This window comes from Myxine glutinosa, chromosome 5 (genome assembly GCF_964187855.1).
Source record: "Myxine glutinosa chromosome 5, kmMyxGlut1.1, whole genome shotgun sequence".
NCBI lineage: Eukaryota > Metazoa > Chordata > Myxini > Myxiniformes > Myxinidae > Myxine > Myxine glutinosa.
In genome coordinates, this window is record NC_136265.1 from 34,270,273 (window position 1) to 34,297,637 (window position 27,365).

At 42.9% G+C, this 27,365-nt stretch overlaps 1 protein-coding gene across 5 annotated transcripts in view; it reads left to right on the plus strand.

Annotated features, from left to right (window-relative positions):
- Nucleotides 1–27,365, plus strand: part of CREBBP (CREB binding lysine acetyltransferase) — a 239,121-nt gene that overhangs the window by 121,708 nt on the left and 90,048 nt on the right. For all 5 annotated transcript variants that reach the window (XM_078777854.1, XM_078777855.1, XM_078777856.1 and 2 more), the window contains 5 exons: nt 4,350–4,500; nt 8,487–8,582; nt 11,687–11,778; nt 24,171–24,545; nt 24,731–24,928. In XM_078777854.1, the coding sequence (XP_078633980.1) occupies nt 4,350–4,500; nt 8,487–8,582; nt 11,687–11,778; nt 24,171–24,545; nt 24,731–24,928 (912 nt within the window). The remainder of the gene's footprint in view (nt 1–4,349; nt 4,501–8,486; nt 8,583–11,686; nt 11,779–24,170; nt 24,546–24,730; nt 24,929–27,365) is intronic.

Sequence of the window (27,365 nt, forward strand, 5' to 3'; positions counted from 1 at the left end):
TTCCGTTTGTTTCACAGATTCCCCTGCTGGCTCATTGCATTGTGATTAATTGTCATTGGTTATTTATTTTTCTGTCATTCCGTTTGTGTTCTTGTACCAGCAACCATCTGTCTGTGTGAGACAATGGACACGCACCGTAGGTGGCTCTCTTTAAGCCCTGTTGTATCTATCGGCATCGCTTGTCAGTCCAATCCTTGAATGGCATACATTGTAAGTGTTTGAGATGCTCAGAATTGCTACTATTTCAGTGTTTTTATATTTACAATCTGAGAAGGCCAATTTGGTTCGCTTCTCTTTCTGCCTTCTCGCAGCATTTGCTTCCAACGTTCTATTCCTTTTGCATCTGTCTCCCAGTCGCACTGGTCAATACCGAAAACCTTCATTTACCTCGTGCGGGGCTCGTTGAATCACAACTTGGGTTCAACCAACAGAACGTTTTAGCGTCAGGCTACTTCCCCGTTGAATAAATCCTTTACGTGTGAGGGAAAGACGGTCCTTCACTCTGTGTACATTAACCAGCCTTACTTAAGTCCAATGAATGAGGAACCTTTTCATACCACGTGATTCTGATAATGCTATGTAGGCAACAGAGATGAGAGCTATTCAGTTTCTTTCACAGCTATTTGTTGTCCATGTTTTGCTGCCATAAAGCAAAGTGCTCAGGATGCCAGCCTGCTATATTTTAACTTTTAAGTCGTGTTAATTTGGTATCGTTCCACACGTGTTTGGTCAGGTTGAGGAAGGTGGTTGCGGCCTTGCCGAAGCGGGTGTTTACTTCGTCAAGTGACAAGTTATTGGTTTCAATGGAACCCAATTTGTATAATTTGTCCAACTTCGATGGGGTCATTATCCAGTATGATTTAACATCCTCCATGATTGGTAGATCATGTTGCTCATTCGTTGCAGCCCCAGGGTCACCTGTCTCATGAGAACACAGCTCTACATGGTAGTCAACCCAATGTTGAACTTGCTTTCTCTGATCAGTGATCATATCTCCATTTGTTGACTCTAATTTGAGCTTCTTTATTTGCAGCTTGACCTAAAAGTCTTCCTTATTCCATTGTACAAGACTTTTTAGCTGGAAAGGGTGGAAATGCGAATGGTTCGGTGGATGTGCGGAGTATCGTTGAGAGAGAGGAAGACAAATGATGAATTGCGAAATATGATGGGAATAGAGCCTGTGATTGATGCTGTGAAGAGGAACAGGTTGAGATGGTTTGGTCATGTGTTGAGGAAGGATGAAAGTGACTGGTTGAGAAGAGTGATGGAAATGAATGTAGAAGGAAGTAGAGGACGGGGAAGACCGAGGAAGACTTGGCTAAAGATGGTGGAAGAAGAAATGCGGGCAAGGGGGTTAGCAAGGAGAGATGCAGAAAATAGGGCAAAATGGAGAAGATTGTCATGGGGACCGCAAGGCTAACCCCCACTCCAGCAGGGAAATGGCCTTAAAATGCATGTTGTTGTTGTTGTTGTTGTTGTTGTTGTTGTTGTTGTTGTACAAGACTTTTTAGGTTTTCCGCTTTAATTAGGGTTTGTATATCCCAGCCCATTTCCTTCCATTACTGATGTGCCCAGCATGTTGCATAATTATTTATTTTTTGTACTAAGCTTTTTTTGCTACATTCAGGTGTGCTCATTTCTTTGCCTTTACTGTCTTTTGTGTCATTCAAATGGGCAGTACGCTTTGCTTCTACGACTGGAAGTACCTTGTCGGAATGCGCTTCAATCGAGTCTTTCTTTTGAGCAGTCTTCTTCCCAAATATCGAAAGGGAGCCTGTGGTGTAAATGTATGTTTTTAAAAGTTCCAATGCTTAATCTGCAACCACCAGGAAGAGCTTGGTTCGAAGCCCTCACGAGCTGCTTACACAATATATGAATGTGTGGTCGACTTTAGTATTTGGCCGAGTGCAGTTTTGTCGGTTTCAGCTTCGTTTCACTGATGACTGAACAGGGGTCTGTGTCACCATTGGCGCTGTGATACAGTCACGTGAAAAAGTAAGTGCACCCCATGTAAAGTTTTGACTTTTTCAACATATTTCAACATACAGCTATTTGATCTTCATTTCAACAATATTGATAGATAAAGGTGATATAACATAACAAATATCATGAAACATTTACATTTTGCAGTCCATTGTATAATTTAAATAAACATAAATGCAAATTTCACATGTGGAAAAAGTACACCCCTACATTTATCACTCCTTCAAATACCTAAAATTAGAATCAGGTGCACCAGCTCAGGTGCAAATGATTAGAACATCGTTAGAGAGGATCTTGGAGGAACCTGTCTTATTTAAACCTCAGACATTTAGTTTAGTTTGCTCTTTGTTGTTGAAGTGTGCGGCATCACCATGCCTAGATCAAAAGAGCTCTCTGAGGCCTTCAGAAAGAAGGTTATAGATGCCTACGAGTCTGGGAAGGGATTTAAAATATCTCCAAACAATTTGAAATCAATCATTCAACTGTCCGGAAGATCATCTACAAGTGGAGAAGATTCCAAACAACTGCCAACTTGTTCAGGCCAGGCCGCCCCAGCAAGTTCAGCCCGAGAGCAGACCGCAAGATGCTGAAAGAAGTCTCGAAGAACCCCAGAATGTCATCACGGGATCTGCAGGTAGCTCTTGCCACTGTTGATGTCAAAGTGCACAAGTCTACCATTAGAAAGAGGCTGCACAAATTTGATCTACATGGGAGGTGTGCCAAGAGGAAACCTTTGCTGTCCAGAAAGAACATCAGGGCAAGACTAAAGTTTGCCAATGAACACCGAGGCAAAGACCAGCACTTCTGGAACAATGTGCTCTGGACAGATGAGTCAAAGGTAGAGCTATTTGGCCACAGTACCAGAAGACATGTTTGGCGAAAAGCAAAGACAGCATTTGACCACAAGAACCTGATACCAACTGTAAAGCATGGTGGTGGAAATATTATGGTTTGGGGCAGCTTTACTCCATCAGGGCCTGGGCAGCTCACCATCATAGAATCCACTATGACTTCTTCATTGTACCAGAGGGTGCTTGAGGATAATGTGAGGCAATCTGTCGGAGAGTTGAAGCTCAACCGAAGGTGGACCTTGCAACATGACAATGACCCTAAACATACCAGTAAATCCACCAAGGAATGGCTGAAAAGAAAGAAATGGAGGGTTCTGGAATGGCCAAGTCAAAGCCCGGATCTAAATCCCATCGAAATGTTGTGGGGGGATTTGAAACAAGCTGTGCATGCAAGAAACCATATTGCCCATTCATTCCATTCATTCATTCATTGTGCATGCAAGAAACCCCTTAAACATCGCGCAGCTGAAAGAATTCTGCATGGAGGAGTGGGCAAAAATTTCTCCCAGTCGATGTCAGAGACTGGTAGACAGTTATAAGAAACGCCTACTTGAGGTTGTTTCTGCCAAAGGGGGCAATACCACCTATTAAAGCCAAGGGTGTACTTACTTTTTCCACATGCGAAATTTGCATTTATGTTTATTTAAAAATATACAATGGACTACAAAATGTAAATGTTTCATGATATTTGATGTATTATATCACCTTTATCTATCAATATTGTTGAAATGAAAATCAAATAGGTGTATGTTGAAATATGTTGAAAAAGTCAAAACTTTACATGGGGTGTACTTACTTTTTCACTTGATTGTAACTGCAAGGTGTGGAGCACTTTCGGTAAATCACTCCTACTGATGCCAAAGTCTTGTTGGTGCCAATGCCCAGAACCCGCAGCATCACAATGGACACATACCATTAGAGGCCCACGTTTCCAGCAGTCTTTGTTCGTTTTCATTAGATCTTGCGTATCCGTAAGGCCTGAGGTATGTTATGTATGATGCGTATTCTGCGCTAACGATTGCATCGAAGTTACCAAGAGTATCGAGCTTTTCTTTGAGTGGTAGAGATCTTTATGAATCTCCTGGTCCTCGAAGAATTTGTCTTTTTCTTTTATGCCATTCTTTTTCTTCTACTCTTGTATGCTTATAGTAATTTATTTGTTTCCAATCAAGCGGGTGTTACTCGTTCGCTTCCTTGCTGCAGTTAGGTCCCTAATTAAACCGTTTAGGACATATCCACTTGACCGCATTGGCCGTCCGAGCTCGCAATTGTATGCACTGCATCCAAAGACATTTTAATCATTTGATTCAAGACATTTGAATGTATTCCTATGTCCATGAAGAGGTACTTTAGTGGCTTTGTGTGCTTTAGTGACTTTTGATTGGTGGTGGTGCTTGAATGACTTTTGAAAATTATTCTAGCCTATCCCTCCCATCGCCGAATGCTCCCTTTTTGTCACGCTGTTTGTGTCATCAAAAGGCACATGTAGTTGGATCATTTTTGCTCTGTCTACAGGAGGAATATTACCACCTCCTGGCCGAAAAGATCTACAAGATCCAGAAGGAGCTTGAGGAGAAGCGACGTTCGCGCATCCAGAAGCAGATGCTCGGAGGAACTCCTACGGTCCAGCCTGGCATGCAGCAAGGCCAGCCCATTAGGCCGCCAAGTGAGTCCCTGTGTGGCATCTCAACTGCCTATCGTTCAATTATAAACAACCATTTGCCTTTTGTAACCACTTTGCCGCTAATGAGGTTATCAATGGCCTTTCATGGCATTGTCATGGGGATGTTTTTCTTTTGCTCACTGCTGGATCATATATTGTATTGTTCTTTTTTCTCTTCACAATTCCCCTCTTCCCTTTATCTCAATTTTATTATTTATATCTTTCATACATCGCATATAAGGTCTGTTTCAGTTGTCTTTAAAATGCAGCCTCTACTGATTTTTTTGGTGGAATTGTTATGTGTTATTCTTATGAAACAAAATTTTCCCCCAAAAAAACAAACCCCATACAGTGATCTACAGCTCGTAGGGAATCGAGTTGATGTTGCATGCATGGGGTTTGAAGCAGTGCTCAAATGGCAACTATTGTCTGAGCGGCTCCGAAATTCCTCCACGTGGGACCGTGACGCAAACGGTCAATCGGTTATTGTCTGAATGTTACCACGCGTGCTCTAGATTTTCCGCACTTTTTGGCTCGTCTGTTCATAACTATCCCAAATGGCAGGAAAGGATGCATCTCTACGCAAATTATTGGAACACAATAATTTTAACAAGACAGAACATTTAACAATGCAGAGGCTTGCTGGGTTATATAGACAAGCAGAGTATCCGCCACATGGGAGATCTTGGTTTTTAGCATGCAACACGTTCTTCTGACACACACCTTTATTTGGGTGGTGTATAAGCAACTGACAGCTCCCTCAATCACTCCTGAAAATAAAGTAAAAATAACGCGTTACATGGAAAAAACAAAAATATACCAAAAGCAAAAACATGTACTGTAAATGGTAGGACTTGCAATACCCTCTCCCACCAATAGGTGGTGATATACAATACACATTTACATAGAGAATTTGCATCTCCCCTTCCTCTTCCCCTCCCAAAACTACTGGCAAAGGTTTTTTTTTTTAAACACCCCTATACACTAATTGGGGTCATGCTGATCCTATGTAGCAAGTCTGGATGTTAACAGGCCAGAACTGTCAGAGGAGTAGCACACACAAACACAACAAACAAACACCAGTCTGTGATTTATAGTAAGCATTAGAGTAGATCTGAGAACCAATGTAGACTCACTCAATGACTCACGCACAGGATGCTTTTCTGAATGTTTCTGGGCTGGATGAATGGACAATCCGTAAAGACTGGTTCTCAAAGTTTTTGGTGACGGGGATGACCCCTTTTCATATTTTTCAGATTAAAGGAAATCTGCTTGGATTAAAAATACACTTTTTCCAGTTTGGATTTTTGAATGAACATTTTACATTATTTCATTGCGTCGCAACGCAGCGTGTCTGAGACCTCATTTTACCCTTGGCAGAGGAGAGGGTATTGCATTTGAGTCCGTTTGTCTGTCTCTGTTTGTCTGTTTGTCCTCACAGAATAAATATGATTTTCTCTGCAACGTTGGTCCGATTGACAGGAAATTTCCACCATAGGTGCAACTCCACCTGTAGAATTTTTTAATTATAATTATGACATCATAGGTCACGTGGTACGGGCGCCATCTTGGAAAAACTGAAAAACGTTGCACCTCTATATCTCCGAAAGTGCTGCATAGAAAAAATTGAGACATGGCTCATTGTAAAGCACACTCCATGGGGAATAAAAAATGTTAATGATGATGTCATAGGTGCCTCCATTATGATGTCATAATTCAACAAGTACAAAACTTCATCCGATCAAGATGAAATTTATTGAGCGTCATCTTGGGATAAATTGGTGGAGAGAAAAAATATGATGACGTCATTGGTCACGTGGTTCGGCCGCCATATTTTTTTTAACAAAAAAGCCTTAAAGACACGTCCTGGCGAGGATCTGCAATCTCTGATTGCTCTTTCTTGTTTAAACTGTTTGAATGTATGATGTTGATTGAAATGGATTGTCTTTAACTTGGACACAATGCACATTGAAGGTATAAAATCAACATGTGGTTAAATTGGACATCTTTGTCGATCTAGAATCTAGATCCAAGGCTGGTTGTGCATGATAACCTCCTCATGTCGAACAGCAGTACATTTTGGCCCCTGTCAACCATTTAATTTTCGAGATACTTCCTCACAAATAAGCGCCACAATTTGTCGATGTTTGTGTAGTTTTGGATTAATCAGTTCAGCAGTTATAACGTCTCTTTTTTCCTTTTCTTTCTTGCATAACCCAAGATGGCCACCAAGGCTTTGGAACAATCAGCTTTGTTGGAGGATACACACTAGATCCCATGATTATAACAACCTTTTTATGTCTATAGATTGGTCAATGAACCCAGTCATTAGTCTGATTATTTGACTACATGCCGAGTTTCCAAAAACATTTTATGTCTCCACTGACGAAGTAGCCAGAGACATTATGTTTTTGGGTTATCCGTGCGTCTGTCCATCCATGATGTTTTTGTTACCACGATAACTTGAGTGGCAGGAGGTATCGAAGTCAAACTAGTCTGCATAATGATACAAAGACGAACTGATTCGATTAACGGTTCAAGAGGTCAAAATTCAGAGGTCCTGTTATTCAAAATTCTGTTACCGAGCTAACTTGTGAACCAGTGATGGGATTTTGACCAAACTTGGTATAAATATTGTCACATCACCGGCGATTAAGATCAGCCAAACCAGCTTTAACTCCGAAGCGACTCCCAAAATAAATGGCGGTTATTTCTGGCGCGCGTGGGAATGAAGAGATGCGAAGCGTTTAGCTGAATGGAACACACGGGTTTATTCCGAAACCATAAAACATGCAAACACGACAATAAATTGATAACCAAATAATTTAATGAAAATAAATTCGGACGAAATAAATGTTGAGGTAAAATAAATTCTACTTCGAGGGATCCTCCATACAGTCGCAAATACGGACACACAGGAAAAAGTAATACCATAAAAATAAAATCCCCCCTTGGCCGGCACTTAGCTTTGGTCCTAATATGTACTTTTAGGAGATTGGTGGCTGAGACGAAGCTTGTATCACCCGCGCGTTGAAGCGCCCAAAAATGGCACCAGCCCCACGCGTTGAAAACGCCCAGGAGTCAGGCAATTAGCTAAGACGGCCTCCTTCAGGTTCCTCTACCTCCTCGTCCTTGTGGCGAACAGCGCAGCCTTCAGCTCACCACGAGCCCAGCAGTTGCCAGAACCTCCTCAACCACAACCAACACAGCCAAGAGCTCCTCCCTCTGCAAAAATGCACACCAACCCATTAACCCAACCAGCATGAGATCGATAAGATGGCACAGCCTTCTTGTCCAAAACCCACAGCAAAAAGGCCCTCTTCTTCTTTTTCTCATCGAGAGCCAATCGGGTCGTTGGTCGGGGGCTTTTCCTTTTTAGATCCATGGGGGTGGGGCCTAGTCCGATGATGTCCTTCCTGACTTTTTGCTGGCGGTTGTTGTAGTTTAAAGACGTTGTTTCAGCAAAATGTAAAGGGAAAATTACAGAGGGAAGGCACGCACTGGGGAAAATTATCCTTAAACCCTACAGGTAACTAGCACCGCATCACCCCTCATATGATCTACAATTAAACAACCTTAAGCTACAGTCTCCCTACTTATTACATGGAAATTCTCCTATACGTCACACGGTCAATGCTATTAATTATACTATCCTATCTCTCCGGTATTCTTTCATCTACTCCCCATAGACGTAACAGTTTATATTATGATGCAAAGATGAACTGATTTGATATTAGCATCAAAGGTCAAAGGTCATGTCAGGTAAAAATGTGACACTTGAGAACAACTGAATGGATTTAAATCAAACTTGTTACAAGTATGTACAATGATGTAATAATGTCGGCAGAGGCATATCTGACGACGTTGAAGAGTGCTGTTCTGGTTAATAATAATTTATTTTTAACAATGGCTATTTCGTTTGAAGCAATCATAAGCTTTTGGTTCTTTCAAGCTTGCACTGAGTGCTGGGTATTTTTTGACTCAATCAGATGGACCATTGGCTGATTCAGGAATGATGCATCCCACGTCGGCTGGGACGCCTTCATGTCAACCCCAGCTAATCAGCAGACTCCCTAACCCTCAAGGTAAGAACTCGATACTTGACTATGAACAGACTCATCAGGCAAGCCCATGTTTTAGATTGTGCCTTTGAATAATTTTCTGAAATGGATGAAACACCCACAAACTGTTGAATCTCACTTTTCCTCTCGAGAAAAACCCCAAAACTTTTCAAAGGCTGTTCAATACCATTCTTCCCTCCAGGGCTTCAAGCAGGAGATTCTCCACCATCTCATCTCATCTTCCATCCCTATCCACTATCTTATTTTGCTTCAACTGGCATGACCTAACTGAACCCTCTTATTTGCAGGCTACTGTGCTCCCTCAACTCTTCTCTCCTCTTTTTTCCATTTGTTCATTCCCTTGCCAATTGGGTCCAATAGCTGCCTCACGGTCCCACTTAGTTTTTTGCCTTTTTACCCTTTCTTAAATCGCTCTTCCATGAGCCTTGATGTTGTACCGACAAAAAAAGAAATTTGTGTATATCTGAAAAAAAAAAACAATTAAAGATTACCTCTCTGACTATTGTGCCAGACTTTTTCCAGTTTTGATTCCCTCACCATGGACGTATGATGACATAATCTAAACAAGTTGGGCCTTTGTATTACGAAGGTTCAAGGTGGGTGGTGGACGGGTGGAAAAATGTAATATATATCTTGGATAAAAATGCCAGGGACATAGAAAAAGCCCCTTTATATGGTATGTTGCCATATGGCAAACTATATACAAGAAGGGACATTCCACGGGTTGTGGAAAATGCCAGACGATAGAAAATAAGGGACATTCTAAAAATCTTGAGTGCATGCTGTTCTACCCTTGTGTTCTTCAGATGAACCAAGTAATGCTCTAGAAAAGGTTCATATTAATTAATCTGGCTGTGGTACACAAACCAGTTCAGGGAGCAACCAGGATCAATTTAAATTTTAAAAAGGCTCTTCTGGCTAAACAGTTGCACAGGCTCCACCTATTCGGCACGTGCGTTGCAGAGCTGAGCTCGTGTCTATTAGTTAATGTGTGGCAGGCATTTCCTGTTGGTCAGGCTACATGCAGCAATAGCTGGTGTGGCACTTGCTTAATAGTGCACAGTAATGGGGTCTGATCTCGACTGAATGTCTTGTAGTAGTTGATCAGTTCACTTGGGGGAGGAGCTTCTGCTCCAATTCGTAAATGATGAGAATGAGAAATTTTCATAATAGGTTGTCGTTGCTTTTGAGATTTATGAGAATGAGAATTATGAGAATGAGAAATTTTCATAATAGGTTGTCGTTGCTTTTGATGTGAGAAAGCTTGCTATTGATTTAGATGGACTGAAACTTTTGTACAAGTTTCGCTTGAGCGGCTTGCATGAATGGGCATGCTTCACTCAGCCGAGTGGTCAGTGATTGGCTAGATGTTACTGCTGGTGGATATTCTTCCCCACCTTTTGCGGTGGAGGTAACGATAAATAATGGTACGACAGCACCTATAATTAATTATTAAATGCACAGATTTGTATCCCCATGAGGGCCTAACTTCCGATGGGCCCTTTTAAGAGAAACAGACATGCACATATACACTTGCACACACACTCACTTATTGCCACAAACATGGTTTGCATTCAAAGGGAAGAGGGAAGTGAAGATGGGATGCAAAAAAGAACTAAGCAAAGAACAGATAACAAAATGAGGCAATGGTGAGGGTGAAGGTGTTGTCGGGGGTTGATGAGATATCGGGATCTTACCTGCCCCGGTGGGGCATGCGGCTCGACCCACGCTGGCATGCAAATTGTACTCAAATGGGATGTCACCAAGACATGTAAACAGGTTTATCGTGTGGCACGGACAGGCTGTTTTTTTTCGCTACTTCCGAAGTCACTGTTGCACGTTACAACCAACTTCATCCTATCTCTTTGTTTTCAATATTTCCCATTCTCATTCCTCCTTCCTTTTTGTGTGCCCACGCATGTCTCCCTCCGTCCACATTTTCCAGGCATGTAACAATATATTCAAGTGGTGGCAATGGATTAATTACTCCATTACCTGCACTCCATTTTCTGGTTATTTTGATGTCATTTGTAAAGTAGTGAGGTTGTTATAACTTGTGAAATTAATTCACAAGTTATAACAACACCAACAACAATTGGATACACTGTATTGGAAGTAGGAAACTGCTACTTAAAGAAGGGAGAGTTGTTTGCCTGTTGGTGCTTCTACTGCTGCTGCTGTAGATATGAATACCACATCGTATCACAGTTGTTCAACTTGATTGTTCTGAACTTTTTAATGCCACCTGAGTCTACAACTGTATTTTCCACAACTATCGGGGATGCCTCTTTGTGGTGGTTGTACCCCTCAACGCAAGTTGGAGGCCAAAGTGCGCGGTCATGGTCAGAGTGCCGATCAGTCCCCATGGGCCGGCCCTTTCCCTCTTCTCTCTCTCTCTCTCTCTCTCACTCTCACTCTCACTCTCACTCTCTCTCTAACTCTCTCTCTAACTCTAACTCTGTCGTGGCCCTGACTTTGTGAAGCCAAGAGTATCCCTTCCTGGATGTGGGGGATCTCTGGGTCGCTCCTGCTCGATCGATCAACTGCCTCTGCCGTGCTGCAGGCTTGTTCGAGAGAACTGTTTGAGGCTATACAACAACAGCAACTGTATTCTCCTAGCAATCTAGCTCATTTTACGTAACACTGCTGATAACAAACTGCATTATTTAAAGCACCAAAAAATAAATTAAGAATCATAAGGTGAAATCGTCATTTAATTTTTTGCAAACCGTGCCTCCATGAAAAAGGATACGAACAAACCAACCCATCGTTCAGCCGCAATTGCAAATTCGGGGAATTTCTCAGAATAAATGGAAGATCCTGACTGTGATGCACCATTTGGACATTTCACATGATTGGCTGTTTAACATAACATTTCGCAAGAATCGTGCAAAAGTGGTAACAGGTAAAATCACTGTTTGTAAATTGACCATTGCAGAGCATTGTAGGCCCACCTGTATTGTATGGAAGTCAATTCTCAAGAGCAAAGTGATCGTAAATTGGTATTTATTTGTTTGGGAATGTCTTTTAAAGTGGGTCTCAGAGCTGGTACTTTCCAAATGGATTTGCATTGATCCTCCTTTGTCTGGTTGTACTTGTGCATGCAGCGGGAATGCCGCAGCGATCTACACCACCTCTTGGCCACCCAGGGCAGATCAATCAGCTTGGCCAGATTGGACAGATGACTTCCGTGAGTCAGGTGGGTACTTGCTGAGCTACCTGCTCTTACGGATTATCTGTAATACCTCTGGAAAAACGCACACCAATGTATTTATGCCTCCGGCGACCTTGTCGCTGGAGGCATTCTGTTTTTGGGTTGTCCATACGTCCGTCCGGCTGTCCGTTCATTATACAGACTTGGCATTTAACATGGAATATTTTTTTTTTCTTGACTTGGGTTTCCTTTCTGAACTCAGAATATCAATCTGGTGAGTTTCTTTTACGCTTCGCTGATTTCTTTGTTAAAAGAACCATGTCACTGATTGTCCGTCGCAGCAAGAAGTCAATAACAGGATTATATCACAGGTGGCGTGACAAAATGTACCGACAGGTACATTTGACGATTGGCTTCACAATCGGGTATATAAGGGTTGTTGCGTTCTGTATTAGTGGAAAACAACTGCTGCACGTCTACAAAGGTTATTGCCGCTTCCTCTGGAGATGGTCCGTCAACTCAACAATGCTGTTTGTCATGGAGTGGTGGCTTTACGAAATTGCGGCATGAAACAGTGTGCTATTGCTCGGCAGTATGGCATCACTCAAGGTCAGGTGTCAAAGGTCCCGAAACGAAATGCTCAGAGGGGTGTCCCTCCTCCAATATCGAGGCCAGGACATCCCCGCAGAACCACAAGGAGGGATGATCGCCAGCTGCACCGGTTAGTCCGCAATGGCCGTACCAAGTCAGCTAATCGGCTTAGGGCTGAGTGGCAGCAATTGACAAATGTGCCTGTATCCAGAAGGCCAGTCAACCAACGACTGGTTCAAGCAGGCTATCGTGCCAGGCGTCCCCTGAGAAAGCCATGCCTGACAAGACAACACCACCAGCGCCGATTGCAGTGGGCCAGAGAGCTCCGTCAATGGCAGCCAGGACACTGGAATCACGTGATCTTCAGTGACGTGTCTTGATTTCTGGTGCATCGTCAAGATGGTCATGTCCGAGTGCACAGACAAGTGCATGAAGCCTACAACGAAGATTCTATAGTGCCATGGGTCCAAGCTGGAGGTGGTGGGGTGACCATTTGGGCTGCTTTTCATGCAGGGGGCAAAACTGACCTGGTTGTTCTGAATGGAAACCTGAACCAGTTCAAGTACAGGGCCATTCTGGAAGAAACATTGCTTCCATTTGCTCGTGTAGCCTTTCGAGGAAACTTTGTTTTCCAAGATGACAATGCATGGCCTCATCGTGCTCGCATGATCCAACACTTTCTTGCTGACCATGGTGTAGAGCATATGGAGTGGCCTGCCATGTCCCCGGATATGAATCCGATAGACAACTTGTGGGCAGAATTAACGCGTCAAATCGACAACTTGGACCAGCAGCCGACCTCTGTGCGTGAATTGCAGCAGGGTATTGTCACTGCATGGCAAGCGATTCCTGTCCAAACCTTGGCAAATCTCGTGAACAGCATGCCTCAACGTGTACGTGCTCTCCTGAATGCTCGTGGGGGTTACACGACGTACTGAACTGTAATTTTACTGTCCGTAATCCCAGTTGTAATTTAACTTTTGTTTTTGTTAAAAAATAATTTGGCTAATGTGCAAAATAAAGAAATACTTCTGGAAAACGTACAGAAGTTTAACACAGTACTGTCCGTGAATTGAGTTCAATATCAGTTCACATCACTTTCAAGGATCAATTTATTTGCTTCGAAATGTCAAATGTGGTTTTTGTTTCTTTTAAAGGTCATATCAACAAAATCTTGAATAATTTCAACATAATTCCAATGAACTTTTGGTTCTAAGTCAACTTGAAAAGTAAGTTCACCCCCACAAAAAAATATTCCATATTAAATGCCAAGTCTCAGTCTGCTGGTCCAAGTGGTCGATTTGACGCGTTAATTCTGCCCACAAGTTCTCTATCGGATTCATATCCGGGGACATGGCAGGCCACTCCATATGCTCTACACCACGGTCAGCAAGAAAGTGTTGGATCATGCGAGCATGACGAGGCCATGCATTGTCATCTTGGAAGACAAAGTTTCCTCGAAAGGCTGCATGAGCAAATGGAAGCAATGTTTCTTCCAGAATGGCCCTGTACTTGAACTGGTTCAGGTTTCCATTCCGAACAACCAGGTCAGTTTTGCCGCCTGCATGAAAAGCAGCCCAAACGGTCACCCCACCACCTCCAGCTTGGACTCTTGGCACTATACAATCTTTGTTGTCGGCTTCATGCACTTGTCTGCGCACTCGGACGCGGCATTGACGATGGGCCAGAAATCTAGACTCGTCACTGAAGATTACGTGATTCCAGTGTCCTGGCTGCCATTTGACGGTGCTCTCTGGCCCACTGCAATCGGCGCTGGCGGTGTTGTCTGATCAGGCGTGGCTTTCTCAGGGGACGCCTGGCACGATAGCCTGCTTGAACCAGTCATTGGTTGAATAGCCTTCTGGATACAGGCACATTTGCCAGTTGCTGCCACTCAGCCCCAAGCCGATTAGCTGACTTGGTACGGCCATTGCGGACTAACCGGTGCAGCTGGCAATCATCCCTCCTTGTGGTTCTGCGGGAACGTCCTGGCCTCGGTATTGGAGTAGGGACAGCCCTCTGAGCATTTCGTTTCAGGATATTTGACACCTGACCTTGAGTGATGCCATACTGCCAAGAAATAGCACGCTGTTTCATGCCGTAATTTCGTAAAGCCACCACTCCATGACAAACAGCATTGTCGAGTTGACGGACCATCTCCAGAGGAAGCGGCAATAACCTTTGGAGACGTGCAGCAGTTGTTTTCACCTAATACAGAACGCAACAACCCTTGTGTACCCGACTGTGAAGCCAATCATCAAATGCACCTGTCCGTACATTTTGCCATGCCACCTGTGATATAATCCTGTTGTTGACTTCTTGCTGCGACAGACAATCAGTGACATGGTTCTTTTAACAAATAAATCACCAAAGTGTAAAAGAAACTCACTGGATTGATATACTGAGTTAAGAAAGTAAACCCAAGTCAAGAAAAAATATATATTGCATATTAAATGCCAAGTCTGTATTTAAGAAAACGTATGGATGTATTTGAGGAAGGGAGGGTGGAGAACGATAATGAACAAGCGAGAACAGAACATAACAATGGACAGGATAGGCAGCTGTTCGACATGTAATACAAAATTAGATATGCAACATGTTGGGGACTTTGTGTGAACTGTGATGGACGCACAAACGGTTTACAATGATATGTTTACAACGGGTAGCATCATTGGCTGAGGGTGCAGCTTTGCCGCTGTTGCAACACCTTCTGTCGGATAGGGCAAGGATTTGGAATTTGTTAATGTGGGATCTTTAACGTCCACCAACTAATGCTGGCAGACAGGGCTCCCCATTTGGCGTCCATTCGAGTGACAGCACACACATTGAAGCCTCACCCTGCCTGCGCAACACCACGATGACAGTTTATAGCTGGGCTGAGATTTAAACCCAGGCTAGATGGCTCAGAGGCGAGAGTGCATATTTCTAGAGTCTTGGCCATCCTGCCAGCCCATGATTTAATTAGAAACAACAAGGAGATACAATTGATCAAATTTGTAAATGGAGCAGTGAAGTCTGCCTCTTCGACATACAGTCTCGTGAAAAAGTAAGTACACCCCATGTAAAGTTTTGACTTTTTCAACATATTTCAACATACAGCTATTTGATCTTCATTTCAACAATATTGATAGATAACGGTGATATAATATAACAAATATCATGAAACATTTACATTTTGTAGTCCATTGTATAATTTAAATAAACATAAATGCAAATTTCACATGTGGAAAAAGTAAGTACACCCCATGAAATGTTTTTAAAAATCTTTTTAACATATGTGGACATATCAATATTTGATCTTCATTTAAACTGTATCTATAGATAAAGGTGATCTAATTGAACAAAAAACAATGAAAAATTGACTTTGCAATAATTTATTCAACGAAAAATTAACAGAGATGCCATTTCCTTCTGTGGAAAAAGTAAGTACACCCTTGGCTCTAATAGGTGGTATTGCCCCCTGGGCAGAAACAACCTCAAGTAGGCGTTTCTTACAACTGTCTACCAGTCTCTGACATCGACTGGGAGAAATTTTTGCCCACTCCATGCAGAATTCTTTCAGCTGTGTGATGTTTGAGGGGTTTCTTGCATGCACAACTCGTTTCAAATCCCCCCACAACATCTCGATGGGATTTAGATCCGGGCTTTGACTTGGCCATTCCAGAACCCTCCATTTCTTTCTTTTCAGCCATTCCTTGGTGGATTTACTGGTATGTTTAGGGTCATTATCATGTTGCAAGGTTCACCTTCGGTTGAGCTTCAACTTTCCGACAGATGGCCTCACATTATCCCCAAGCACCCTCTGGTACAGTGAAGAATACATCGTGGATTCTATGATGGTGAGCTGCCCAGGCCCTGATGCAGCAAAGCTGCCCCAAACCATAATATTTCCACCACCATGCTTTACAGTTGGTATCATAGTGGGGCAGATTTGTGAAATGATTGTGGGTTTTGTGGTAAAAGCACCAAAATTGGCATATATGATGTTAAGGACCTACTAATTAATTTTAGATATAGTACCAAGCAGGATTTTTTCCGACAAGCCCATAAAGTGGAAAAATCCAAAATGGCCGCCGGCCGATTCGAAATATCTGTTAATTGTCATATCTTTATGAATAGTCAACGCAGAAACCTGAATGAAGTGTCTTTTTGTATGTTTCTGTACATGACGAATCCAATGGAACCATTATTTGCTTTGAAAAATGCATATAAATCAATATAATGGTCAATTTCAGGTTGAAATTCCAGATCGCAACCATTCGATTTGTCGATATCTAGCAAATGTCATATTATACACAGTAATTCATATCACACCATGGATGAAGTATGTTGTAGATTTATTCACATATGTCAGACAAAATGGCACCACTAATTAAGAAAAGCTGAATTCATAGTGACCAATGGCAATGCCAAGTTCTATGATATCGACCAGATACATAAACAGTCGACTTTACTTTATCATTTATACTACGAGTTGCAAATTCTAAATCATATTAAGATGGAGGAAAAAATACCACACAAACGAAGTGACATATTATATAGATCTACACATTTGTATCCAATGCATATATACTCTATGCATTATACATGAAATAACACTTCCCATACCATACATCATTACATTGTTGCCGATTACTTTGAACAACACCATGAATTTTGCACTTTTCAAGTTTCTGCTGGTTCATTTATAGAATATTTACCCAGCGTCGAGCCTTAAACATATTCACACTTCTGTGTTGATTATGACATGTTGGACATTGGGTTTAGATCTTAAGTAGTACTTAATAAGTACACTCTGGCTGAAACATTTCCCTCAGTGCGAAAATGTGTATGGTTTTTCTCGAGTGTGGATGTTTATGTTACATTGAAACAACTATTAGTTGCTCTCATTGTGGTCACAATTACCACTGCAACGACAGAGTGATGTACATTTAAGAGCAGCTCTAACACACTTGCATAGTCCCCTACAACCTTTCTGGCACCCACACCTGAGCAACTCGGAACAAGATGCCACTGCCTCTGGTAATACCGTCCATAATGGTTGCCAACCCTGTGTGGCACTCTTCTGCCAACCACATGTCTCTGGTGATGGAAGTACTGGACAACGGACAAGTGCCTGTCCCCACACAAGTCCACCTTGGTATACTGCCCGTTTTGTGTGCTGTAACAGTGCTCCTCTGGTGGGTGGTATGGTGTCGATGGACCTCGCTTTTGTAGTGAAGATGTGTTTCCTAGCTGAATCAACGTTAGATTCTGTGCATGTGCGGTCGTACAACAGGACGACATACTTCTCGAGCACAGACATGCAATCATTGAGCGACGTCGGGTCCGTTAGCAAGGTAGAGAATACTGGTGTCACTTCAGTGAAGGACTTCCATGTGTCGAACGCAGTCTTTTTTCCCCGACCAGCGAATGACGACACCGTATCACAACCAGTGAAGGCGTGAAACATAGGAAGTGCACGTGCCTTCTCACTACCAAACTCAGTGGCGATATCGTGGGCAGGAATGTACCTCAGGTGCTTTCCAGTGCCAAAAGCAACCCAAATTTCAGTGTTTTCAAGGCGTGCCACAGTAGACACTGCCAGGACGAGCACGTCTGTATCCACAGTACGCAACATGATTCGGCGATACCCTCTCCTTGCTGCATCAACTGTATGAAGGAGCATCCGTGTGTCTGCCTCCTCATGCGTACATGGTGCTAGAGCTGAGATGTCCTGGTGAACTCTCGTGCAGAGCACATTCTGACCGCATGTTGTATACACATCCTTTTCCGCAGAAAGATGTTCTACAACCTAAATTGGCAAAGAAAAGAAGCTAGATTAAATTTCATGTCATTGATATTGTGTAGTTTACAATCGATTCTACATGTATATGGTTTTTTTTAAAGCCAGTGAAATACTGAAAGCTTACCTGGTGTGCCAAGAAGTCGAATAGTTCTGTCTTGTTGTCTGCCAATCTCAAGAACTCTTGCCAATTTCCTGGGATCATGTTGGATGGTGCAACACGCCGCCGAACACCTTTTCCTCGATTCTCTCTCGCAGTGGTCTTCAGACTCTCTTCCAGGTACACATCCCAAATTATGTCAATTCTCATCACGTTGCGCAGCTGTGCTTTGACATAAGGCAGAAATACCTGTGTAGCATATTCTTGGAACGTTTTGATGCCAATGGGCCTGAGCATGTTGATGATTGCAGCACCATCCAATATGATGACATCAACTAATGGAGCATCCCCACATGATGTGCAGCACCTTTCCAGGCATTCAACAAGATCAGACTTCGACCCAAACCTTAGTTTGCCCAGCTGCGACAATGACGGAGGGTAGGCATGATTCTCATGCTGGAAGAAATTGTCCAAGTCTCCGTCACGGGTTTGACAGGCAATGTACAGTCTGGAAAACAATGCACAGTCACTCTTGAGTGATGTCACGATCTGTTTCGCTTTGGACGGAACTCGACATGGTGGTCGGCTGAACAAAGGCATCTGATTTTTACATATGGGATCAGATACTGGTGTAATTCGCTCCATCACTCGCTCAGTCATGTACTTGTCATACTGTTCCTGGCCTGTCTTCTCTATCGCACGCACAGTTTGGACAACAGCTGGATCAGCAACATCTCGGCTGTCAAGTACCAGGAGGTCATCACTCTCTTCCATGAATGGATTTCCCATGTCTTCTATTTTTTTTTTTTTTTTTTATTTTTTTTTTTTTGTATACAAGATCGAGGCTCGTGAAAGAGCGAACATTAATCACACAGAAAGACAAACAGACACACAAAACAAATAACATGTCTTCTATTACTCGAACAAGAGCAGCAGTCTCCTTAGCAAATGCGACTTGTGCCAAAGCAGTATGCTCGTGGTGCCTGAGAGTGGTCTTATCAGTTTTCCTAGGACCTAGATCCAGACAATTGACCTCAAACTCCTCAATGACCCTTGCTAGTTCTGGTCCCGCCACCATCCAACGGAGTAAGGCTTTTGGGTTTTGCAGCAACCCGACTGCTCCACCATCTCCTTTCACGACCTTGTTATTTTGTTCGTGTGCATGATCGATAGCTAAGGCAGAGAATGGACGCTTCGTTTTGTGCACCACGAAGCCTCCTTGAGCAAACTGGCTAGCTACACCAGGATGTCGTTCATGCAAGGTCATCATGTCGCGAATGTGAATCGGCACCCACCTAGAGTAGTGCGTGTGGTCCAAGGCGAAGAACCAGGGTGCAAGTGCTGTAAGGACAGCAACATAAAGCGAGAAGTTGGAATCACGAAGAGACCGTACATACACCAAGACTAGGAGCTCAAGTTGCATGACGATAAACCAGAACTGGAATTGTGGAGAGGCTTCAACTCGCTTCATGCACCATTCTTCAAATGGTATGGGTTCACTCTCTTCGCAGCTGTACACATCGTAGGCCTTATGCAACAGTATTGACAATGCACTGGCGGTAACTTGGTGTGCATGTCTCGTCCGTGTGACATGTGACGTCTTCAGGAATGATTCAGCAGTTCCTGATGTAGCAACGTCTGCTTGGGCTAGAGCGTGTGTCCATCCACTGCCATCGAGCAAGTCTCCAAGCGTCGTCAAGGCAGCCATTTCGATATGTAAGCCACCTAGTAGAATGACAAACTTCTCTTCCCCATACTCCTCGGGCCAGTTCCACTGGATCGACTTAGCAATTGCAAAGAGTGGTTGGTCTACTGTCAACACAGGCACCTGTCCGGGATTCAGAAGATGGACCGCTCGTTGTATGACATCCATTGAATGGCGAATCATTGCCACAGATTTTGAGTCATCTGGGAACAGTGGAAGAAGAGATCCGATAGTGACATCAAAGTCACGTGATTGCTGTGTAATGGAATGGAAGGCAGCCCAGCTGATTGGATCATGAATACTCTGTACCTCTTCATTGATGAGCCGATGCATGTTGCACTGCCACTTCTCCTCTTCCATGGCAGCTTTAACAAGTTGACCATCACACTTGAGTGTACCCTCAATCGGAGGGATCATCGGATCCTTTTTTGCTGTGATGGGGGTCAGCATTGTGTACGAATCAGGGAGTGGTGGTATTTGCTTGATAGAAAGATACGGTTGCAGTTCTGACTTGTGACGTATTATTCCGTCCGACTCTGTTATTCTGTTTTGGAAGAGCGATATGCCTGTGCCATGGAAAGCACCATGGGCAGTGGTTGAGCTCGGGTTGTGGTCCAGGTTATCAACAGCAGCTGTGGTGAACAGATTATTTCGCAGGATGAGGGGACAAACAACCCCTTCGGATTCATACTGTTGAGCTGCCAAAATAGCCGTGTCCATGGATATGTTAAGAACTCTATCATACGATACTGATAAGCCTAAGTGGTACAAGATATCAACAAGTTCCCGTTTACGTGTATATCCATGAATCATCATGCCAAGATATATGGGTAGTGGCGTCTCTCTGCTTTTAATGTGGTATGGACCAGTGGACCCTTCGCGTCTTCTCCCAGAGCTGTTGTATTGCAGTAATTGAGCAATACTCAGTGTTGCTTGTCTTACTTCATCTGTGTCTTTCTTCTTGATATTTGGTCCATCCATAGTCATGCTAACTAAAGCAACAAGCGACTTAGGCACAGCGTCTTCTTGACAACCCTGTGGGAAGGAACCATCAAATTGTGCGGTCATTCCAAGCATATCTCGCCGGATTATGTGGGCCGCCTTCGCCAAGCAAATAGCTTCATCATCACCATCATCAAAGCATGCATCCCGTAATGCATGCCCTACATCGTCATCGAAACTGAGCATGACATCACGACCTTGTTTGTATGCACGAAGCCCAGGCATGTTTGCGAGTATTCGAGTTTTCAAATCAGTGGAATGAATACGCCCACTTATCTCAACACCCAGCTCTACCAGTCAGTCAGTGTATAGCTGTAAAAGGTCCGTCAATTTGAAGACTGGTGCAATGGCCTTGTTGCCGAGTTTCGTGTCCTCTATGTATCCCATAAGTTCCACTAATGCTATACCATGAGATGTTAGGTCGATATTCTCCTTTACATCATCTTCTGTTTTCCTGCTGCTGGCATTGTATAATTTGACAAGGCAATTTGAGTGGTACTTCGCTTCCTGGGCCACAAGGTCACGAGGACTGATTTTCGCAATCAACCTTTGATCCTGTATTTTTAGTGCACATTGCCTAACCCTATGTGTTAGTTTTGGTGTCATCGCTTCATGCAGAGGCGCCATCTCCGTTCCAGATTCATCACAGAAGAAGCATTTTGAATCTTCTGGAGAATCTCTGTGTTCAGCCTGCCTTAACATGTATGGTATTTCTCCAGGGGTATTGGTACATGCAGTTGGAAGTGAAGCTAGTTCAACTCTGGCGAGACGACTGGCACAGCACTTCAAGCGGCATGATGCATGCCATTGGGCATGATTGCGTGCCAGTGTGTGTCCAATACCGTCTCCTTCATCAAGCCTACTTATGTCGATAGGTAATGGCTGGCTGTCCAAATTGAGAAAACTGTTCAAGTTATCACCGAGAGTATGATATCCAGCACCGACGTCGGGACGTTTTGATTTGGCTGGACAGTTCAATGGTTTGTCTGAACGTTCCTGGCATAAAGCACAAAGACTCCAGTCAATAGGTTAATTTGTGGCCGCAGGTGATCTTAATGTCTCTCTATGTACAAGCTTGCACTTCTTGCGTGTCGACATGATTTCAGTCACTTCTGTTCAGTCACCTACAACGACAAAAACATATTTCGTTTTCCCACACCTAATTACTACATGATCCTGCAAGGCACGATGGACAATCTAAGCCAAACGATGATGCAATGAGGTGAGGGTATCATTGTATTCCTCCTGTTTGGAAAGACATATTCATACGATACACATATTTTGGGGAAGATATGACACTCGGTATGGGTGCCGCATGACACAAATCACAACCATGTTATTGTTTTTTTTATTGATGGTGCGACTGTGGCTGAAATATGTATACTGTCTAATATATAAAATACACTTCATCCATGGTGTGATATGAATTACTGTGTATAATATGACATTTGCTAGATATCGACAAATCGAATGGTGGCGATCTTGAATTTCAACCTGAAATTGACCATTATATTGATTTATATGCATTTTTCAAAGCAAATAATGGTTCCATTGGATTCATGTACAGAAACATACAAAAAGACACTTCATTCAGGTTTCTGCGTTGACTATTCATAAAGATATGACAATTAACAGATATTTCGAATCAGCCGGCGGCCATTTTGGATTTTTCCACTTTATGGGCTTGTCGGAAAAAATCCTGCTTGGTATATCTAATATCCTATATCCTATATCTAAAATCAATTAGTAGGTCCTTAACATCATATATGCCAATTTTGGTGCTTTTACCACAAAACCCACAATCCTTATGGATATTTACACAAATCTGCCCCACTATCAGGTTCTTGTGGTCAAATGCTATCTTTGGTTTTCGCCAAACATGTCTTCTGGTACTGTGGCCAAATAGCTCTACCTTTGACTCATCTGTCCAGAGCACATTGTTCCAGATGTTCCAGAAGTGCTGGTCTTTGCCGAGGTGTTCATTGGCAAACTTTTGTCTTGCCCTGATGTTCTTTCTGGACAGCAAAGGTTTCCTCCTGGCACACCTCCCATGTAGATCAAATTTGTGCAGCCTCTTTCTAATGGTAGACTCGTGCACTTTGACATCAACAGTGGCAAGAGCTACCTGTAGGTCCCGTAATGACATTCTGGGGTTCTTCGAGACTTCTTTCAGCATCTTGCGGTCTGCTCTCGGGCTGAACTTGCTGGGGTGGCCTTGCCTGAACAAGTTGGCAGTTGTTTGGAATCGTCTCCACTTGAAGATGATCTTCCGGACAGTCGAATGATTGATTTCAAATTGTTTGGAGATATTTTAAATCCCTTCCCAGACTCGTAGGCATCTATAACCTTCTTTCTGAAGGCCTCAGAGAGCTCTTTTGATCTAGGCATGGTGACGCCACACACTTCAACAACAAAGAGCAAACCAAACGAAATGTCTGAGGTTTAAATAAGACAGGTTCCTCCAAGATCCTCTCCATCGATGTTCTAATCATTTGCACCTGAGCTGGTGCACCTGATTCTAATTTTAGGTATTTGAAGTAGTGATAAATGTAGGGGTGTACTTACTTTTTCCACATGCGAAATTTGCATTTATGTTTATTTAAATTATACAATGGACTACAAAATGTAAATGTTTCATGATATTTGTTATATTATATCACCTTTATCTATCAATATTGTTGAAATGAAGATCAAATAGCTGTATGTTGAAATATGCTGAAAAAGCCAAAACTTTACATGGGGTGTACTTACTTTTTCACGTGATTGTATGCCGCAAATGAGTCCAGGGTTGGTGGCAACAGATCCCATCCCAGGGTTTGAGCATACTTTGTTTCCAATGTTGTTCATTCTTCTACAGTAACGGACGACTGTCGGACTGGCTTGATAGACGCAGTGGTGGCCTAAACAAACGTGATTGGATCTCTCATGGCGTAGTTGTACAAGGCCAATAGAGAGTGAAATATAAATTGCAATCTGCCAGAAATGATTTTGCTTTGGAAATTTATCGCAACAATACATCATACCGGCATAGCTTCAGCAAAGCTTTGAAATTGGGGTTCGGGAGGGATTCTGTATGCTTGCTTGATTAGATTTTGCTGAGCTTTACCTGCAGGTTCCATCACATCTTTGAAATGCTTGACTTTCTTTCTTCATAAAATTTTCATGCACCTGTTTTAATGGGCGGTATCATGTGTGAGTCGCTGTGCTTCATCAAAATAATCTGTTTCTTGCATATATATATATTTGGTGTGCAGTTGTCTATGGGGAATGTGCGGATGCCTTCTGCACAACCCAACATGTCTCATATGACCGGCATGACAAATCAGGGTTCCAGCATCCCACCAACACAGCAGCAGCAACAACAGCAACAGCAGCAGCAACAGCAGCAGCAACAGCAGCAGCAACAGCAGCAGCAACAACAACAGCAGCAACAGCAACAGCAACAGCAACAACAGCAACAGCAGCAACAACAACAGCAACAACAACAACAACAGCAGCAACAACAACAGCAGCAGCAGCAACAACAGCAGCAGCAGTTCCTCCAGCAGGGACAGTACCCGGCGACCAGTCCAGTTCACACAGCCAGTAGTGTTCCGGGTATCCAACCCACAACGCCTGCGGTATCACAGGTAATTGATTAAATCAGAGGTTTTGCAATGATCATTCAGATTATGTTGGCATTAAAATGATTTTTGGGGTCTAATGGTTATAAAGTTAAAAGGTTGAATTATTACCCACAAAGCCATTTATAATTTGGGGGTCAGCCTTGCCTGTGACAGTTGTGAGAGTTTCTTTCTTCTACATTTGTCTTCAGGTGTCTATGCCTACGACGACGGTGCAAAGTAGCATGTGTCCTCAGGGACTGCCGGTCAGCACTGGACACTTTACTGCCACTGCCGGATCCCCGCTATCATCAACCGTGCCAAGTGGGCAACACACCGTCCCTCAGGTGCCACTTGCTGGTTTACCTGGGCAGCCTGCGCAGCCACCATCCCAGTGTAGTACACCGCAGGTACATGCAATTGGGCAGCCTGAGCTGTTCGTTCAGAGACAAGTCAGTCTGGCCTACTAAAGACATGTCTTTATTTTCTATGTATTTGTTTTTCTTTATAAAAAGTTTTGTTTGAAGATTTTGCAGTCTTACGCATCCTACAAATGTACCAATATTTACCCTCGTGAGGATATTGCATTTGGGTCATTTTGTCTGTTTGTCTGTCAGCACGTAATCTGCTGACGTGGGCACCCTCCTTGTGGTATACAGGATTAGAGGTTATCTTTTTTCAACAAAGCACCTTCTTAAACGATGTACAATTGGAATGCAAGTACGTCTTTAAAGTACATGCTATTACATTGCAAGCACGTCTATAATTACTGTTTGTGCATTAACAATGTGATTGCATCTCTAAAGTACGTACTGTTAGAATTTCACGGGATATCCCGCCATTCACACGGTGAACAGCTTCGCGGGATGTCCCTCCATTCACACAGTGAATAGCTTCGTGGGATAACCCTCCATTCACACGGTGAATAGCTTCACGGGATATCCCGCCGTTCACACGGTAAACATTGTTTCGCAGGATGCTTCACAGATTATCCCAACAGACAGTAAACATTGCTTTGCGGGATATTCCACCAGCTGCATAACATGTCGTCCCCGTGAGTTACTGTACAGAATGAAAACACACCACCGTATCTATTGGTGCAATTAGCTGTCTCTCTTTTTCTCTTTTCTCCATTGAAACAATGGCATGCATTCGCGGATTTTCGTCGACATTCAACCCTGGTGTTGGGCTAGCGGCTAGGGTGCCGGCTTAGCATCCAAGGATCCTGGGTTCGAATCCCGGTCGATCGCTGAATTAACGCCAGGGGGGTTGACTCAGCCTGTCATCTTTCCGAGGTCGGCTAATTGAATACCAGTTCACTGGTAATTCCCTGTTTGTCGTTAAAAGGCGGCAAAAAGGGTTCGCGTCAGGAAGGGCATCCGGCCGTAAAACATTGCTTCAAAAAGGGGACCAAAAAACAACAACAACCACGGTTCCCGAAAAAGGCCAACCCCCGCTTTGCGGGGAAAAATGGCCTCTAAAGGTTGTTATTATTATTATTTTTTTCATGGGATTTCCCCCAACATTCGTGGATCGACATTCGTGGATTTTCGTGATTCGGGAACCAAATCCCCCCCTTTCTCCATTTAAATATTGCCCCGCCATTCACAGTTTCGTAATTCACGGCACCTGCCAGGAACTTATCCCCCGCGAATAGTGGGGTCCGACAGTATTTTGAACACAAATCGGAAACATGAATAGGAAGACTAGTTTACTGTCTTGCAGTACTTTGGCTCATAATTCGTCCCGATCGCACATGCGCAGAGAGGAGTGAGAAAATATCTTTACTCTGTCTCCCTGTCTGGCAGTCAAACAAAGTTAAAAATAATTGCAAACAATCTTTCTTTTATTTGAATTGAATTGTATACTTGAACACTGTAGTACACAAATCATCTGTCATAATACTTCGAAGAACCTCCACTTTTGCAGTACAGTACTGTACTTCAATTTAAATAAAGGTTCAATGGTGTGGTGTATAAGGGTGCTGTTCAGGACTGTGCCTGGACTACTTCGATCGTGCTAAAGTTTCGGATTAATTTATGCTTCCGTCGCTGGAGACGTTATGTTTTTGGGTTGTCCGTCTGTGATAGGTTTTCGTTACCGCGATAACTTAAGAACGGTTGGTGGGATCCAAGTCAAACTAGATACAAGTATGTAAAATGAGGTGAAAATAAACTGATTCGATTTTGAGGTCAAAAATCAGGGGTCATTTATAGCAAAAAATATTTCGGTACTGCGATAACTTAAGAACGGCTGAAGTGATTGAGGCCACATTTGGTGCAGGTATGTATGCATAATGATACAAAGACAAAGTGATCAGATTTTGGGGTCGAGGTCAAAGGTCAGAGGTCATGTTAAGGAAACATTATTTCGTTACCACAACAACTTAACAGCTGAAGGTGTGTAAGCCAAACTTAGTACAGGTATCGATAATGATATAAAAATGAATGGATTCGATTTTGGGGTCAAAGGGTGAAAGATCATGTTTCGTAAAAATGATGTTACTGCGCTAACTTGTGAAACGGTGATCGGATTTTGACCAAACTTGGTATAAGTATACACTCCATGGCAAAATTTTTTTAGCCAACCTGGGTTTTTTTCAAATTTGGAGCCACAGATGTGCAGTACATATTCCAGTTTAAATTGATTACTCATGTTACAGGAGTTAAAAGCCCTCCACACAGTTTACAGCAATATGTATGAGAAAATTCGTGTTTTAAGAAGTTTTGTTCTCAAAAAAATCGAAAATAACGAAATGTCCATATTTTCGCCTTTCATCTAGGGCCCTAGGCCAATATCTCAGGTAAGACAAAAATAGATCAAAATCTTAAACATAAAAAAGTAAGA